This window comes from Tupaia chinensis, unplaced genomic scaffold, assembly GCF_000334495.1.
Source record: "Tupaia chinensis unplaced genomic scaffold, TupChi_1.0 Scaffold000147_1, whole genome shotgun sequence".
Classification (NCBI taxonomy): domain Eukaryota; kingdom Metazoa; phylum Chordata; class Mammalia; order Scandentia; family Tupaiidae; genus Tupaia; species Tupaia belangeri.
The window spans coordinates 38,725-58,073 of NW_006159617.1; the positions used below are offsets into that span (position 1 = coordinate 38,725).

Genomic DNA, 19,349 nt, shown 5'->3' on the forward strand with positions numbered 1-19,349 from the left:
TAAGGCCCCGGCTGGGCGCGGCCCCGCGGCCTCCCGGATCGCTTTATTATGCGATCGCTGGTGGGGGGCGGTGTTCCGCAGCCTGGGGGCTCGCGGGGCCTCGCTGTGGGAGGGCGGGACCTCGGTGGGGAAGTGATCCCACGTGGGTAGGGGAGGGCAAGGCTCAGAGGGACCTTGGGAGAGGCTTAGAGAGACTTTGAACCTTGCCCCGCCTAGAGACGGCAGAGTTCGGGCCCTAGAGACCCAAAGCGCCCGACGTTCCCTAGTCGCAGAGGAGAGAGGCATGGACGGGCTTCTGAGTCCCAGGGAGTCTGCCAAGTTCATTGCAGAAAACAGTCGGGATGTGTTCATTGACAGCGGAGGCGTGCAGAGGGTGGCCGAGCTGCTGCTGGCCAAGGCCTCTGGCCCGGACCTGAGCGTGGGGGCGTGGAAGGCCCTTCATGAGCTGAATCCCAGGGCGGCCGACGAGGCCGCAGTCAACTGGGTGTTCCTGACGGACACGCTCAACTTCTCCTTTTGGTCGGAGCAGGATGAGCACAAGTGTGTGGTGGGCTACAGGGGGAGGACGTACACCGGGTACTGGTCTCTGTGCGCCGCGGTCAACAGAGCCCTGGACGAAGGTTAGTGCCCCGCTCGCGGTCAGAGGCTTGGGGTCACTGTGGGGGGTCCGGGGAGCGGGCTGGGAGATGCACTATTGTGTTAGCGTGCAGTTCTTCGCTGCCAGTCCGTCTGTTTAAAATAAAAGTATAGGAAGAGGCATGATCAGTGGGGAAAGATCCTAATATTTTTACCATCACCCAGCGTAAGTATAAAAGTCAGTTTTCTAAAGATAACCACGTTAATGTTATCTGAAGGACAAAGGCACATTATCAAACTTTTTAGGCAGTCAAAATACATCTGATGTAACATTGCAGGTTTGCAGTGGATGAATACAGACGAGCAAGTAGAAAAGAGGGTTTCGTTTCTGATTTGTATGTGCTGTATCCACTTTTGGTGCATCCCTGTAACACTCAACTTGGTTTCTTTCCTGCGAAAGCAAGGAAGGGTCTAATGAATATAAACGTATGACGTTATTCCTCTAAATGTTCTTTTCTCCTTAAAGGAATACCGATCACTAGTGCTTCATACTATGCCACAGTGTCTCTGGATCAGGTTCGGCAGATATTTCTTTCGGACACAGACGTTTCCATGCCTTTGATAGAAGAGAGGCATCGAATTCTCAATGAAACCGGGAAAATTCTGCTGGAGAAGTTTGGAGGCTCTTTTCTTAACTGCGTGCGCAAAAGTGATAAAAGCGCACAGAAGTTAATGCACTTGGTGGTTGAAAGTTTTCCTTCATACCGAGACATTACTCAGTTTGAGGTGAGTTGCTTCTGTTGGGAGATTTTACAAGTGTTAATCCTCTAAATTAATTGCCTTACTTTTAGAACTTGATTTGATTACAGAAAGTTAAATTTAGAAGTTTGTTCCCTGTGGAGGAGAAACAGTAACAAATAGTATTTCAAAGCTATTACTTGCCTTTTGTTTTCTAATTAGGGTATTTCCGTTATTATTTACTTTTGACTTTTTTTTCCTCTTCCTTTAATATGTTTCAAATCAAAAGAAAACAGGAACCCTCCATATTGCTGTCATGCGAGGCTAATTCAGGTCTTTTTATTGGAAAAATTTACTTCACTGGACAAAAATGAGAATGGGTCCTAAATTCTATCGAAAGATTTTTTTTTGCCAAGTTCAATGTGTATATATACTTTAATATACAGTGTACTTTAACATTATTTGCTTTATGATGCAAACAAATTAAATATATGAGAACTCCAAAGAGTTTGTGAGAAAGTGGAATTAAAGTAGGAGTTTATTTTGAGCAAAAAATTTTGAAAACTCGGCATAGTTTCTTCATAATACACATTTTTTCATAAGCTTTTTGAAGACTGCCCCTCTTGTAGGTATACTTTTTTTTAATTCTTTCTTTTTCTTGGAGAGGTTTTTTGCCATACGGCGTGTGCGCTCGCCATACAGACAGAGAGAGAGAGACAGAGAGATAGAAAGCGAGAAATCACCCCCAGGGGGGATGGTCACGCCGCAGTCCCTTCTCCTCCATTCTCCTCTCGGGATCTTGGGCACACACGCACACGCGCCTGGCGTGAGTTTTAAGCCACCGGGTCTGGGATGTGAACTGCAGTCGACTACGTGGGAGTCCAGTGACATAGCCATTACGCTAACTGCTGGTCCCTTGTAGGTATACTTTTAAACTATAATAAAACATTTTGTTTTATCTTCCCAGTATATACCTGAATTTTATTTTCATAAAATTCATTTGGAATCCTTTACCACTGCATATTTTAACTGTACCATAGTTATGGAATGTGAAAGGAATCACATCATATAAATCTGTTGAATAAGTTAATTAATCTTTTTTTTTTTTTTGAGAGGTTTTTGCTATAGGGCGTGTACGCTCACCAGAGAGAGGCAGGGAGACGAAAGCAAGAAATCACCCCCCAGGGGTGATGGCCACGCTGCAGTCCCTTCTCCATTCTCTTGGGATCTTGGGCACGCACACACACGTGCCCGGCGTGAGTTTAAGCCACCCGGTCTGGAACTCAAACCGAGGTAGACTACATGGGAGTCCAGCGACATAGTCATTACGCTAACTACTGGTCCCTAATGAATCTTTTTTTAATGAGTTATTTTATATAGTTTTATTTATTATTATTAAGTTTTAATTTGACCAAAGAGGGAGACAAAGAGGGAAAATGAGAAAGCAAGCTGTCAGGTCCAGATTCAAACCCGAGCTGGCCATGTGGGTGTCCAGTGCCCTAACTACCATGCCACCTCCCAGCAGCCCCAAGTTAGTGAATCTTTATATCAGATTGAAATTTTAAAGTTATCCTCTTGAAATCACAATTCAACAATAACCCAAATTACCAATATATATTTTACTGCCAGAGGGCATGTGTGCTCGCCAGAAGATAACAGAGGAGAGGGAGAAAGAACCGCCCCACCAACACCACCATGGGGCATGGTCATGCCATAATCCCTTCTCCTCCATTTCTCCTTTCTGTAAGGGATTTTGGGCACACACATGCATATGCCTGGCCTATGCAGGGTGCCAGTGTAGCCATGTGGATCAGAGCTCCCTTAATCACTATTCTATGAGGCCAGCCCCCCAATAATATTATTAAAATTATTAGATTCTCATTTGATCCATAGAACAGCTCTGTAGGGCAAGGAGTAGACCTCTTTGTAGAACAGGAACCAAATCTGAAAGGTTAATTGGTTTACCTTTAGGTCAGTTAGTCAGGAAATAACTAGCCTTTTGACTACTGGAAGATGCCTGATCATATATGCTAATTAAGATTCTTTTTAGGGACCAACAGATGGCATAACGGTTACGTCACTGGACTCTCAGGTAGTTTACTGTGGTTCGAGTTCTGGACCCAGCAACTTAAAACTCATGTGGGGCATGTGTGTGCATGCTCAAAATCTTGAGAGGAGAATGGAGGAGAAGGGATTGTGGCATGGCCAGCCTCTGTGGGATGATTTCTTGCTTTCTGTCTCTCTCTTTCTCTGGTGAGCACACATGCCCTATAGCAAAAAATCTGTCTTAAAATTTTTTTTTAAAAGATTCTTTTTTTTAATTCTTTTTTTTTTTTTGAGAGAGATTTTCGCTATAGGGCGCGTGCGCTCGCCAGACAGACAGAGAGAGACATAGAGACAGAAAGCGAGAAATCACCCCCCAGGGGGGATGGTCACGCCGCAATCCCTTCTCCTCCATTCTCCTCTCGGGATCATGGGCACGCACACACACGCGCCCGGCGTGAGTTTTAAGCCACCGGGTCCGGGACGCGAACCGCGGTCGACTACGTGGGAGTCCAGCGACATAGCCATTACGCTAACTGCTGGTTCCCAATTCTTTTTTTTTTTGAGACGTTTTTTGCTATATGGTGTGTGCACTTGCCAGAGACAGAAAGCGAGAAATCATTCCCCTGGGGGGATGGCCATGCTGCAATCCCTTCTCCTCCATTCTCCTCTCAGGATCTTGGGCACGCACGCACATGTGCCTGGCGTGAGTTTAAGCCACCAGGTCCGGGACTCGAACTGCAGTCAACTATGTGGGAGTCCAGCGACACAGCCATTACTCCAACTGCTGGTCCCCTCAGTGCCAGTTCTAAAACTCCTGGACAAGGACCAATTGAACTGGCCTTGACTGTGATCAGTTAAATGTGGCTGCCTGTGATCAATTAAATGAGGCAGAGAGAGAGTTAGCTGTGATCAGTGTGGCTGGCCTTGACTGTGATCAGTTAAATGAGGCAGAGAGAGAGTTCCTGGAAAGAGTTGCTAGGCCTCCAATGAATGCTATTCTCTTCTGACTGACCATACTGCTAATGGAAAGGTTACTTTGAGATTTATCTTTGTATTCAAAGTATGTTAGGACCAGCAGATGGCGTAATGGTAACATAGCTAGCTGGACTCCTAGGTAGTCCATCATAGTTCAAGGTCTGGACCTGGCAGCTTAAAACTCAGGGTGGAAGTGTGTGCATGTATGCCCAAAATCCCAACAGGAGAAGGGATTGCTGCGTGGCCACCACATTGGGAGGTGATTTCTCACTTTCTGTCTCTCTGGCAAGTACATGCACCCTGTAACAAAAATATCTCTTAAAAAAAATAAAAGAAAAAGAGAGTAAGAATTCTGAATTTCCTAATAGTAGCTTTAGGAATTTTAATTTATTTAGTAAGAGTAACTCTGGATTGATGATAACAGGTGTACTTTAAAGTTAAGCAGTATTAGATAATTTTTAATTCTGACAGTGTCGTTGGAGTTTTATTAGTAAATGAAGAAATCTATATTATCATCTTGTGGAATTTTTATATGGAACCTTTCCTTAAAATTTTGATTTCTTTTTTTAATTATTATTTCCATTTGTTTATTATTATCATATTTTAACATGACCAGAGAGGAAGGGAAAGCGAGAAAGCAAACCACCAGATCTGAGATTTGAATGTGGGAGTCCTGTGCTTTACCCACCATGCCACCTGCTGACCCCATTGATTTCTTTTTTTATTCAATTACTTATGTCACTTACTAATTAAAATATTTTCCAAGGTGGTCAGTCAAGATATATTTTGGGGGAACCAGCAGTTGGCGTAATGGCTATGTCGCTGGACTCCCACGTAGTCAACCGCAGTTCGCGTCCCAGACTCGGTGGCTTGAAGCTCACACCAGGTGCGTGTGCGTGTGTGCCCAAGATCCCGAGAGGAGAATGGAGGAGAAGGGATTGCGGCGTGACCATCCCCCCTGGGGGGTGATTTCTCGCTTTCTGTCTCTATGTCTCTCTCTGTCTGTCTGGCGAGCGCACGCGCCCTATAGCAAAAACCTCTTCAAAAAAAAAAGATATATTTTGGTAGCTAGTAATATTGATTATTCCAACAAGCAGACAAATAATTATAAAACATGATTTGAGGGGCCAGCAGATGGCATGGTGGTTAAAGTACTGGGTCCTGTATGGCTGGCTAAGGACCTGAAAAACACGCCAGATGAGTGTGCGCATGAACCCAAAATCCCGAGAGACCATGGAGGAGAATGGATTGTGGTGTGGCCATCCTTCCTAGAGGGTATTTTTTCACTTTCCCTCCCTCTCTCTCTTCTCGTTTCTCCCATTAGCACACAAACCCTATAGCCAAAAAAACCCCCACAATTATATATATATGTGTGTGTGTATATATATATAAAATGATTAGAGGTTATTATCATTGGTATTAGGACTAGGAGTGGATAGTAATTTTGTTTTTTATTTAACTTTAATTATTTATTTTAATTTGACCAGAGAGGGACAGAGTAAAAGAGAGAGAGAGGAGAGAAAGAGAGAGAGAGAGGGAAAAGGAGAAAGCAAGCCCAGGTCCGGGACTTGAACTGCAGTTGGCCTTAAGGAAGTCCAGTGCCCTTAACCACCACACCACCTGCCAGCCCCAGTAATTATGTTTTTCTGTAGCCCATGCAAATTTCCATTTGGAGGTTTACAGAGAATTCTTAAGTTAAATTATAACCCACTATCTTAAAATGCTTGGCAAAATTTTTTCTTCTATGGATAAATACAGTTAACAAGTTAATTTTGTTATATGGACTTACATGTTGACTTTGGACATTACCATAGTGGGTGATCAATTCTGGCTGTTGATCCATTACATCTTCATCTCTAAAATAAGTTAATCAGATTATCCGAAAGAAAACAGTTATAAAACTATGTGATTTTTTCAGACATGAGCTTGAGGATGATTATTTTCTCCTTTGTGTTCTTCTGTATTTTACACAATTAATATGGATTATGTCACAATCAGAAAATGCATCTATATTTTTTGGGACCGGCAGTTAGCATAATGGCTATGTTGTTGGACTCCCACATAGTTGACCGTGGTTCAAGTCCTGGACCCAGTGGCCTAAACTCCTGCCGGGCGCATGTGCATGCGTGTGTGCCCAAGATCCCAAGAGGAGAGTGGAGGAGAAGGGATTGCAGCGTGGCCATCCCCCCTGGGGGATGATTTCTCGCTTTCTATATCTCTGTCTCTCTCTGTCTTTCTGGCGAGCGCATGTGCCCTCTAGTGAAACCTCTCGGAAAAAAAATGTATCTATATTTTTTAATTTGACAAACTTTCAAAAGGAATACTAGCAAGACATTAAAAATAATAAACGGGGTGGGAACCAGCAGTTAGTGTAATGGCTATGTTGCTGGACTCCCACGTAGTCGACCATGGTTCGCGTCCTGGACCTGGTGGCTTAAAACTCATGCCAGGCACGTGTGCGTGCGTGCCCAAGATCCTGAGAGGAGAATGGAGGAGAAGGGATTGCGGCGTGCCCATCCCCCCGGGGGGTGATTTCTCGCTTTCTGTCTCTATGTCTCTGTCTGTCTGGCGAGTGCACGTGCCAGAAAACTCAAACACACACACACACACACACACACACACACACTAATAAACAGGGCTAGCATGTGGTACATTGCTTAAGGCACTGGACTCCCACAGGCTTTACTGCAGTTTGAGTCCCCCAAGTTGGCAGCCTGCTTTCTCACTTTCTCTCTCTCTCTCTCTCTCTTTCTCTGGTCAAATTAAATAGTAATAATAAATACAACTAAAAAATAGTAATAATAAACAAATTATAGTGATCCAGAAATGCATATGTGAAGTAACACCATTGACAAGAATACTAAATAGTACAGGAATTTCATAATTTGTATTTTATGTGCCTTGAAAAAATAGGAAGAGGGGCCAGCAGGTATGGTGGTTAGAGGTGCTGGAGTCCCACATGGCTGACCATGGTCAAGTCCCGGACCTACCAGCATGCTTTCTCACTTTCCTTCTCTCTCTCTCTCTCTGGTCAACTTCAAAATAACAACAATAAAGAGAACCAGCAGTTAGCGTAATGGCTATGTCGCTGGACTCCCACGTAGTCGACCGCGGTTCAAGTCCTGGACCCGGTGGCTTAAAACTCACGCGGGCGCGTGTGCGTGCATGCCCAAGATCCCGAGAGGAGAATGGAGGAGAAGGGATTGTGGCGTGACCATCCCCCCAGGGAGTGATTTCTCGCTTTCTGTCTCTGTCTCTCTCTGTCTGTCTGGTGAATGCACATGCCCTATAGCGAAAAAATACCTCTCCAAAAAAAGAAAAAAAGATAACAACAATAAAGAAAAATAATGACAATGAATAAAATTAAATAAAAAATAGTTCTTAAAAAATTATAAATAAAGTTAAATAAGATAATTCTTTTAAAAAATGGGAAGTGAGGGACCAGCAGTTAGCGTAATGGCTATGGTGCTGGGCTCCCACCACTGTTCGAGTCCCGGGCCTGGTGGCTTAAACTCAAGCCAGGTGCGTGTGTGTGCGTGCCCAAGATCCCGAGGGGAGAATGGAGGAGAAGGGATTGCAGTGTGGCCATCCCCCCGGGTGGGGTGATTTCTTGCTTTCTGTTTCTCCGTCTCTCTGTCTTCCTGGTGAGCGCAAGTGCCATATAGCAAAAATCTCTCAAAAAAAAAAAAAAGAAATGGGAAGTGAATTTGGAGTGACAGAGGTCATTTAATGTTTATTAAGTCCTTTTGTGAAAGATCTATAAATTGTTACCAACAGCACAAGATTATTCTGCCCTTGACGAAATGTTACAACATATACTTTTTTTTTCATAGCACACATAAAGCTTTTCAGTACCTGAGTAGCATTTATGTTCTCTACATTCCTCAGGGGAAAAGAGTTTCTTTTTTCAAACGAGCCCAAATTCTTGTGGCAGATACATGGAGTGTATTAGAAGGAAAAGGAGACGGCTGTTTTAAGGACATCTCCAGTATCACTATGTTTGCTGACTACAGATTACCCCAGGTTCTTGTTCACCTTGGAGCCCTGAAGTACTCTGATGAACTAATGAAGAAGCTTCTTAAAGGTTTGCAATCTTTCTTTTTTTTTTTTTTTTAAATTATTTAATTTAATTTTATTTGTTTATTTTAATTTGACCAGAGAAGGGCAGAGTGAGAGTAAAAGTGAGAGAGAGAGAAAGAGAGAGAGAAAGCTGCCAGGTCTGGGACTTGAACTGTGGTCAGCCATATGGGAATCCAGTGCCCTTAACTGCCATGCCACCTGCCGGCCCCAGGTTTGCAATCTTAATTAAGTCATTCTTTGTTACCTATGAATTGTGTCTCTGTTTTGTTTCTTTTACAGAATGATTCCTTTGCTTTAAAAAAAAACCTCCACCATTTCTTGTTAAAAGTATACGTAAAGAAAAAAGCAAGAATAATTAAAAGAGAGATAAAACAGCTTTCCTTGGTTATCTTGTAGAACATGAATATTGTGAAAAATAGTGCTATTTAGAGTTTCAGATTTTTTTTTTTTTATGGTTTTTCTCTCTCTATCCAGGAGTGAGAAATCATCCCATGGTGATTGCCAAGCTGCAGTTCCTTCTTCTCCTTCTCCTCTCGGGAGTTCTGGCATATACACATACATACCCGGTATGATTTTCAAGCTGCCAGGTCTAGGTCTCAAACCACAGTCAGCCATGTGAGAGTCCAACACCTTAACTACCACACCACCTGCTTGCCCCTAGACATTCTAATTTCAGATCCTAACAATATGAAACCTAAATTCATGTTACATGAAGGTGTGCAACTCTGTGACAGTTTGACCAGGTATAGTATTTGAAGAGTGTTAGTTAAGCTGAAGAGCACACTGCACTATGATTCAATGTGTGGGCTGAGAGAGAGGTATTATGTACTAGAGTTCCAGTCCAGAGGCTCCGAGGTCAGCCAGTGGATTTTCTTGCATGACACACCCTCTTCTCTGGGCTTATTTATTCACCATCCGTGGATGCAATTATTATCAAGACTGGAAATTTGTTATAATGTATATATGTAAGTGAATTAGGCTGAGAAATTTGTGTGGAAATTAGCTTTTTTTGGGCCAGCAGATGGTATAATGGTTGTGTCACTGGACTCCCACATGACTGACCATGATTCGGGTTCTGGACCTGGAGGCTTGAAACTCACATTGGGTGCGTGTGTGTACATGCCTAGAGTCCCAAGAGGAGAGGGAAGAGAGGTGATTATGGCATGGCCATTCTCTCTGGGGGGTGATTTCTCACTTTCTGTCTCTCTGCCTCTCTCTCTCTCTTTCTCTAGCAAGCGCACATGCCCTATAGCAAAAATCACTCTTTAAAAAAGAAAATTAGTGGGGCCAGCAGTTGGTATGGTGGTTAAGAGTACTTGACCGCCACATGGCCAACCACGGTTCAAGTCCCAGACCTGGTGACTTGCTTTCTCACTTTTTTTCCTCATCCTCTTTTTTTTTTTTTTTTCAGTTTTGTAATTGAGATTTATTGGTTGTGTCAAGGATCAGTACAGACATTTCAATTTGTACCCAATTCTTAACATACGTACCAAAAATTTAAAAAGCAAGTATAGTGATTCTTTTTAAGTTATTCCAGTGACATTCCAGCTTCAAATTTGTAGGCAAAATTTCCTTAAGAGATTATCAAGAACCACTGTCTTCAGATGTTGAAAGCTGTTATGTAAGTCCCACCAAATCACAATTTAGTATCATACAGACTACATACTTCAAATTTCCAATCTTTCACAGCACATTAACAGAATTATTAGGAAAACTGGACTACCACGACTAAAGATGTTACAGAGTGCACACAATTCTGACAGGGAGAGCAACAATCAAAGAGTGTTTTTTCTTTAGGAAACAATACTACTAAAAAACATAATAGAAGTCATTTAAAATATTCAAGACACATTAAATGCATGACTGTGACTCCCAACTGCCATTTAGTATGCTTTGTATTTAGGATATTAAAACTACCCACCCGCCCCCACCTATGGAATGTTAAGCTGATGCGCAAGAGAGTCAAAGCCTCCTATAAGTCAATATTCCACTATTTTCTGGTTGTACTGAAAAATAAACAACCAGTAAATGATTTCACCTCTTAAAAAAAAGCATTTACACTTAAAAAATGGGATAAGGTGGGATTCTCTCCTTCTTAAAAATGTTTCTAGAGCTACTAAAAATCTTGGATTTACAAAATAGTTGATAAAAATATTCCTCTGGATTGTACAAGAAGGGAGACAGGGACCGTTGATAAGACATGGGATATGATATTACTCAGACTTGACTTTTTTCTCGCCCGCTTCATCAGAGGGTGAACTCTCCTCATTTTTAGTTTCTCCACTTTCTGCAGGTAAATCTTCTTTAGTGCTGGGTTGGCCATTTCAGCCTGTTTCTTCTTTGCTCCCCTTTTCCCTTTTGTTTGAACTCTTTTGTCTGAAGATTTATCCTTCCCTGTCGCCTTTTTTTGACTTCGTCTCCACTTTTGCAGGAGGTTTAGCCGAAAACCTCGCCCGATCTCTTCTTGGGCTCTTCCTTGGCCGCCCCCTTGGCTGAGCTGACCTTCCTCTTCGGCATCTTGGCTGCGGACAGGGTGCAGTGCGTGCTGGGTGCCTGATGAGGCCGCGAGGCACCTAGAACCTTTGCGGAGTTGAGCAGATAAACCCTACGCTCCTCCCACCGCTGCCGGAGCTGCTGGAACTCTCCTCATCCTCTTTCTCTCGCTCTGTCCCTCTCTGGTCAAGTTAGAATGAAGTTAAAATAATTCATTAAAATAAAATAATTCTTCTTTTCATATTTAGAGATTTCTTTGCATAAGAAAAATAATGGTATGGTTTTCATGCTAATTTCTTTCTTTGGGGCTCAAGATTTTCTTCTATTATTTTCTTTACCTTTTTTTAAATTTTTATAGCTCCTTTAATTTATATAAAATTACAGATTAATCTTTTTTTCTTTACTTTTTTTTGAAAAAGTAGTTTTTATATTGGGTCATCAGAAAAGTCGTGATCTATTTTTCTAAGCAAAAATGCGTCATGACTTTTTTTTTTTGGAGAGGTTTTTGCTATAGGATGCGTGTGCTCGCCAGAAAGACAGAGAGACAGAAAGTGAGAAATTACCCCCCAGGGGGATGGCCATGCTGCAATCCCTTCTCCTCCATTCTCCTCTTAGATCTTGGGCATGCACGCACACACACCCGGTGTGAGTTTAAGCCACCGGGTCCGGGACTCAAACCATAGTCGACTACGTGGGAGTCCAGCGACATAGCCATTATGCTAACTGCTGGTCTCTCTCTCTCTCTTTTTTTTTTTTTAAAGAATTACTTTATTTAACTTTATTTATTATTATTGTCATTATTATTTTCTAGTTTGATCAGAGAGAGACAGAGGAAGTAAGAAAGCAAGCCGCCAGGTCCGAGACTTGAACCGTGGTCGGCCATGTGGGAGTCCAGCGCCTTTAACCACCATGCCACTTGCCAGCCCCGCGTCATGACTTTTCTGATGATCCAATAATTGAATAATTTTCTCTTGTAAAGCAGATTTAAATCTCCCAAATCAGAATAATAGAATATGAAAGTGCCATTATTTTTCTGTTTTTTTTTCTGCTGCCTTAGGTAATCTATTTTGTCCCTGTTGCCTCATTTGAAAAATAACTTGCTGTTGGGACCAGCAGTTAGCGTAATGGCTATGTCGCTGAATTCCCACATAGTCGACTGACTGCAGTTCGAGTCCTGGACCCGGTGGCTTAAACTCACGCCGGGCACGTGTGCGTGCGTGGCCATCCCCCCTGGGGAGTGATTTCCTGCTTTCTGTCTCTCTGTCTCTCTCTGGCGAGCGCACACGCCCTATAGCAAAAACCTCTCCCAGAAATAAATAAATAAATAAATAAATAAATAACTTGCTATTTTATGTCATAACACTCATGTCTTGGGTCATCAGTTGTTAGATACCCCTTAAAAGGGCCAGCATTTGACGATCAAGTCCACTTTTTCATATAGCCATGGTCAGTTGATACAGAAACATTTTTTGGCCCTTTTATAACTGCACATTCCCACCTCTTAAGTGTTCTCTTGCATGGTTTCCCATGCCCAAATTTTCTTTCCTTTCTTTTTTCTTTTTTTTTTTTCAGTTCAAGTCCTACACATCCACAGAAGTTTAACTCAAGCGCCACCTCTCACTTCCTTTTCCTAATTCATGATTTGCCCATCTCCTTTTGAATTGTTGTAGTATTGAATAGTCTCTGCTACACTGAGAAGAACCCAGGGAGACAGTATCATCTGGTGAGAAGGGATCATCTGGAATAGTCGTACAGAGTTGTCTGAATTCTCTTTTTTATTCATTTCAGCTTCAGAGGCACTTATCATTCAGATGTCCAGCTGCAACTGTTTTTGCCTCCATTTGTGCTTACCTTCTTTTTTTTTTTTTTAAGAATTTTATTTAAGTTTATTTGTTATTGTTATATTTTGACTAGAGAGGGACACACAGAGAGAAAGGGAAAGTGAGAAAATAAGCCACCAGGTCCAGGATTCAAACTGTGGTCATCCTGTGGAAGTCTAGCACCTTAACCACCACACCACCTGCAAAGGAAACTCTGCTATCCTTATGACTTTCATACAAGGTGGACAGGTTCCTTTGCACCTTAGTTCAGTTCATCAAAGTTGAACTTTGGGGTTGGCTCTGTGGCCTGGTGGTTGAGGGGAGGAACATAGTTTAACTCATGATAGTTATCTTTGCTGTGTAACAAATTACACTGAAATTTGGTGGTTAAAACAAATATTTATAAACTCACAGCTTCTATGAGTCAGGAGTCTGGGTGCTGTTAACGGGGTGTGTCTGCCTCAAGGTTGCAGACAGACCGTCAGCTAGAACGTTAGTCTTATCTAACGGCCATACTTGGGTGGTAGCATCTGACTCCAAGGTCACTCTCATGGTTGATTTGAGAGTTTGGCAAGTTGAGGGTCACGTTTGGAAGAATTGATTAACAGGAGTGTCAAAGAGGAAGGTATGAGTTTGTTTGCTGGAACCTGAGTCTCAGTAAGGAAATGGAGCTTTGTTCTTCTGCCTGCCCCACTGACCAGTGCCCGAGGCTATGGGAGTTAGATGGAGGGAGCATAAGAAATGCCACTTAAGATCCAGGTGTCAGGGGCCAGCAGGTAGCATGATGGTTAAGGCGCTGGACTCCCACATGGCTGACCACAGTTTGAGTTCTGGACTTGGAGGTGTGCTTTGTCACTTTCAGTCTCTCTGGTGAGCACTTATGCCCTGTAGCAAATTAAAAATAATCATAAAATAATTCTTTAAAAAAAAAAAAAAAGATCCTGGTGCCAGAGATGAAGCCAGTGGATCTGGGGCCTTTTGCCTTCATCTTTAGGGATCACAGAATATCTTGAGTATTGTGAAACTCTTGCAGGGGTGTAGACTGGTAGCCAGAGGCCAAGTATAGCCTGCAGGTTTTCTTTGGCCTGAACAGTACTTTAAATAATTTTTATTTAGTATCCAATGCTTGAAAATGAGAATATTTCACATAAAAATCAAACTTTTTGAGACTCAGCTATAGTGATACACAGGTAGCATCACCACTGAAGGAGGCTGGAAATTACATGAGAGGTCCAGGTTTAGTTCCCAAGCCAACATACCGGGCATGGTTGCGTGCACCTATAATCTTAATTAATAAGGAAGTTGGGACAAGAGGACCATGACACAGGTGAGACCCTGTCCAGAATGCCTATCTTTCCCTTTCCCTTGCTCTCCTTTGTAAAGGAGGATAATCAAACTTACTTTCTTGTTAAGAGTAGAGACATGGAAGCGCGTTGTACCGATAGATAGGGCAGCCCACACTCTTTAGCTCACCACAGTTGGTGTCTGATGCCCACATTTGTTTACCCTGCCTGATTTTACAGACATTCAAGTTGATGAGCCCTACTTTAGTCTCAGTGCAAGGCAAGGCCAGTGCCCACCCCATAGGATCAGATATACCCTCAGTAGACTGGAGATCTTGTGTGAGTGCTCAGCTCCATATGCAAACAGAGCTGACTAGAAGATTCTGAATATAAAGAAGGTCACGGTTTTCTCTTCTCAAGTGAACAAGTTTAATTTCCCAAGTTCTCCCTAATGCACCTAAGGTGTCCATCTCTAAGACAACCTTCAGTATCCAAGTGAGGAAGGGAGATGCTCCGGGACTCGAACTGCAGTCGACTACGTGGGAGTCCTGTGACATAGCCATTACACCAACTGCTGGTCTCCCTTTCTTCTAATAATATAATAAATGGGGACTGACAGGTGGCATGGTGGTTAAAGGCGCTGGATTCCCACATAGCCAACTGTGGTTTGAGTCCTGGACTTGATGGCTTGCATTTCTTGCTTTCCCTTTCTCTCTGTTTCTCTGTTCAAATTAAAAGATAATTATAACAAATGGAATTAAATAAGTAAATAAATAATTCTTTAAAAAAATAGAATAAATGTAATGTCACATTTTTAAATTTATGGTTACCACATACTGATTTCTGAAGTACTTCTTGTTTTTGTGTGTGTGTGTTTTTTTTTTTTTGAGAGGTTTCGCCAGACAGACAGAGAGAGACATAGAGACAGAAAGCGAGAAATCACCCCCCAGGGGGGATGGTCACACTGCAATCCCTTCTCCTCCATTCTCCTCTCAGGATCTTGGGCACGCATGCACACGCACCCGGCATGGGTTTTAATTTTTTAATAATTATTTATTTTATTTATTCATTCATTTATTTCTCAATTTGACCAGAGAGAGACAGAGGGTGAGAGTGAGAGAGAGAGGAAGTGAGAAAGCAAGTCACCAGATTCAGGACTTGAACCCTGGTCAGCCATGTGGGAGTGTCCAGCACCTTAACCACCACGCCACCTGCTGGTCCCCCAGCATGAGTTTTAAGCCACCAAGTCTGGGACATGAACCACGGTCAACTACATGAGAGTCCAGCGACATAGCCATTACGCTAACTGCTGGTCCCTGAAGTACTTCTTGTAGAACTAGTAAGTGCAAGGTGTTGTACTGAGGCCTGGGAATATTGAGACAAACAAGTCAGACATGGTTCCTGTTCCTTATGGACTTTTAACTTACAGTTTTGAATAATGCTTAAGTTTAGAAGTGACTTAAGTGGCCAAAAATAAAGTCTTGAGTGCTGGCTCATTGTTATAGTGGTAATGATCGCTGCTCAAGAAAAACAGGATTCCAGGGACCAGCAGTTAGCGTAATGGCTATGTCGCTGGACTCCCACATAGTCGATCGCAGTTCGAGTCCTGGACCCGGTGGCTTAAACTCACGCCGGGCGTGTGTGCGTGCGTGCCCAAGATCCCGAGAGAATGGAGGAGAAGGGAGAAGGGATTGCAGCATGGCCACCACCCCTGGGGGGTGATTTCCTGCTTTCTGTCTCTCTGTCTGTCTGGCGAGCGCACACGCCCTATAGCAAAAAACTCTCAAAAAAAAAAGAAAGAAAGAAAAACAGGATTCCACAGAGCAGCTGTGGTTCAAATATCACGCCAGATAGCCTGAAATATCCCTGTTTGCATGCAGATGCCCAGGGTCTACCGAGCTGGAGCATTGGAGGAAGGAGAGCATGGTGTGCCCAGATCCTATGGATGGTTCTTCTCTCTCTCTCATGCTCTGTTGTCATTCTCTTGTACATGCACACGTTACTCTTTCATGAATAAAGAAAATAAAGTCCGAGGTTTACAGTTTTTAAATGAGTACTACTTAAATGCTGTGTTTTATTCTGTAGTAAAGTTCTGGGTAGATTTTGTATCTGACTATTAATGCTTCTTGCTATTTTTCCCCTTGTAGGAGAAATGCTGTCATATGGGGATAAGCAAGAGGTGGAAATCAGAGGGTGCTCACTTTGGTGTGTCGAGCTGATCCGGGATTGCCTTCTAGAGCTTATTGAAAAAAAGGATGAAAAGCCTAATGGAGAGATCAACTCCATTCTTCTGGATTATTACTTGTGGGACTACGCTCGGGACCACAGGGAAGATATGAAAGGAATTCCGTTTCACCGCACACGTTGCATATACTATTGACCCCAAGTGTAAAATGATCCAAAGAAACCTCTCTACATTTTTTAAATCATATAATCATGTATACCGTTTTGCTTTGATATTAAGAGAAAGTGGAGTTACAATCATGAGAAAATTGAGTATCCAGTATCACTTCAAAAGATTTTTCCTGAAGTCTTTTCCTGAAACAGTGATAGCTGTGCATTCTAACTTTATCCCATATCTGCTTGTTGAGCTTTGACTCCATCATCTCTTTTTATGGACACAGTTTACATAGTGAAGAAACGTTAATACTTTCTTTCAATCTCAGATTTCTTGAGGGCCAGCAGGTGGCACGAAGGTAAAGGCAGCTGGATCCCACACAGCCAGCTTCATGGTTTGAGCTCTGAAGTCGGGGATGCTATAGCTTGAAAAAATCACACCTGACATGTGTGCCCAAAACCCCCCTAGGAGAATGAAGGAGAAGGGATTATGGCTTGACCATCTCCCTAGCAGGGATGTTTTCTCACTTTCCTTCCCTCTCTGATAGGAAAAAAAAAAAAAAGAAAGAAAAGAAAGTAGGTTTCTTAACATTAATCATGCCTTATCTTGTGGTCAGTCTTCAGTGATAGTATTTTATCTATTCAATGATAGCTTTTTTCTAGGTGTAGGAGTCTTTTCCATACCTTAATCATTTGCTATAAAAGAGAAAGAGAAGGTAGGGTGTTTAATGTATGCATCGCTATTGCTCTCGTGAAAATGAATCTTGCCACTGGTTCACTTTTTATTGATAAATGATAGTGGGTTTTGTACATCACGATTTTCAATTTGGTCTATCTATTTTCTGAGTATTTTTTTTCCAAGAGAATATACTGGAATTGAATAAAGATTTTCAATTTTTTCTTTAATCTGGAATGGATAATTTTATTAAAATAGAATTTACCACATATAGTTTATTTTTTTCTTTTATTTGTTTTTTTTTTTTTTTGGAACATTCATTCACTGAGCATTGTCATAGCATACAAAACGTGATTTCCCATCCAGAATATACTGCCCGCAATCCCTTCTCCTCCATTCTCCTCTCGGGATCTTGGGCACGCACGCACTCGCGCCCAGCGTGAGATTTAAGCCACCGGGTCCGGGACACGAACCGCGGTCGACTACGTGGGAGTCCAGCGACATAGCCATTACGCTAACTGCTGGTTCCCCTTATTTGTTTTTAATTAATTAATTTACATTCATTCACTGAGCATTGTCATAGCATACAAAACGTGATTTCCCATCCAGAATATACTGCATAGCGGCTTAATCATACATGTTATTGTCAATAATTTTCCATTTCTAGTTTCATATATATGTATATATTTGAAAATATGGAACGCTTCAGGAATTTGCGCATCATACTTGTGCAGGGGCCATGCTTATCTGCTCTGTATCGTTCCAATTTTAGTATATGTGCTGCTGAAGCGAGCACTTCCACATATCATTTTAAAAGGTTTATAATAAATTAGATTATTTACTTCTGTTGCAAACTACCAAGCACTCATATCCCATCATCACCCTCACTTTCTAACCATCTTGATTTTGTCAGGCATCTACCTAGTCTGTTTGGCTGTGACTTTCTGTTCATCAGAAAAAGTGCCCTTTCCCAAGCACTTTTCTGCCATCTGCTGGAAATTTATCATCATAATCTTAAAACTGACTGAATGGGGCCTCTGGAAGTCGTGCAACGCACAACTTACACAGTAATAAGTAGAGGTCCTGTGTCTGTCCCTACCCTGTGAGACTTAGAGGAAGGCGATCCCATCCCCATTTCCAAAGGTAGATCTGGTATACTATCAATGTTTTATTATTCATAGTATTCCTATTTTTCTGGCCTGTGATTGCTTTGGTGATATGTATATGCAGGGACTTCAAAAAACGTCATGGAAAAATAGAATTAAAGCGTGAGGTGTTACGTATGTATGTTTTGTTATAGGGCATGTACACTCACTGGAGAGAGAGGGAAAGTGAGAATGCACTCCCCCTGACCAGGGGGATGGCCACACTATAGTCCCTTCTTCATTCTCTACTTGGGATTTTAGGCACACATGCACATGCGCTCTGTGTGTTTTTCAAGCCACTGGGTCTAGGACTAAAACCATGCAGTTCGGTAGGTGGGATCCAGCCACCTTAACCACCATGCCACCTGGCTGGCCTGGTTTCTTCACTTTTAGATAAGTTGTGGCACATGCTGCTAAGATGCTGTGCTCTGTAGGCTGCAGCCACGTGAGAGGCCTGCTTTGATTCTAGATCTAACCTAAAGGCCAGCATGGTGGCACGTATCTGTAATTTCAGCCACATGGGAGCTTAAGGCAGGAGAATATTAAATTCAAGGCTAGACTGAGCAATATTATAAAAAAAAAGACAAGACGTTAGGTGGTTAAGGCTCTGGATTCCCACATGGCCGACTGTGGTTTGAGCCCCAGACCTTATGACCTGAAATTCATGCTAGCACTTGTATATACATGCCCCAAATCCTAGGAGAACAAAGGAGAAGCAATTGCAGCATGGCCATGCCCTGAGGGTAATTTCTGGTTTTCTGTCTCTCTCTGTCTTTCTAGCGAGCACACTTGTCCTATAGCCAAAAAAAAAAAAAAAGTAGCCATCTTCCAAGTGTGTTGCAATAGGAAGTACACTACTCTGTCTATGAATTATTCTTGCTAGAAGAGTTGAACCTGAACTAATCAGGAATCTAAATCTAACCATTAGTTTATAGGAAATGTAGGAAATAGAACAAGTTAAGTGAAAACAAAGAGGTTAGCCAAATCTAGTGTGTGAAAAATTCTTTTTTCTTCTATTTTTTAAGAGATTTTTACTATAGGGCACTCACCAGAGTGAGAGACAGAAAGCAAGAAATCATTCTCCCTTCTGGGTGTGTGTGGAATGACCACATCACAATGCCTTCTCCTCCATTCTCCTGTCGGGATTTTGGGCACATGCACACACACAGCTGGTGTGAGG

General features: G+C 42.4%; 1 protein-coding gene and 1 non-coding gene across 2 annotated transcripts; one reads left to right on the forward strand and one right to left on the reverse strand.

Moving 5' to 3' along the window:
- Positions 1–17: 17 nt before the first annotated feature.
- On the forward strand, positions 18–17,252 carry QNG1 (Q-nucleotide N-glycosylase 1). Its single transcript, XM_006145458.3, has 4 exons — positions 18–620; positions 1,103–1,362; positions 8,224–8,419; positions 16,159–17,252. Exons 1-4 carry the CDS (start codon positions 284–286, stop codon positions 16,389–16,391), a joined length of 1,026 nt encoding a protein of 341 aa, XP_006145520.1. The 5' UTR covers positions 18–283; the 3' UTR covers positions 16,392–17,252.
- Positions 17,253–17,713: 461 nt separating this feature from the next.
- Positions 17,714–17,820, reverse strand: LOC114007300 (U6 spliceosomal RNA). The gene has a single exon (XR_003548926.1). It is a non-coding gene; the product is annotated as a U6 spliceosomal RNA (small nuclear RNA).
- Between the last annotated feature and the right edge of the window lie 1,529 nt (positions 17,821–19,349).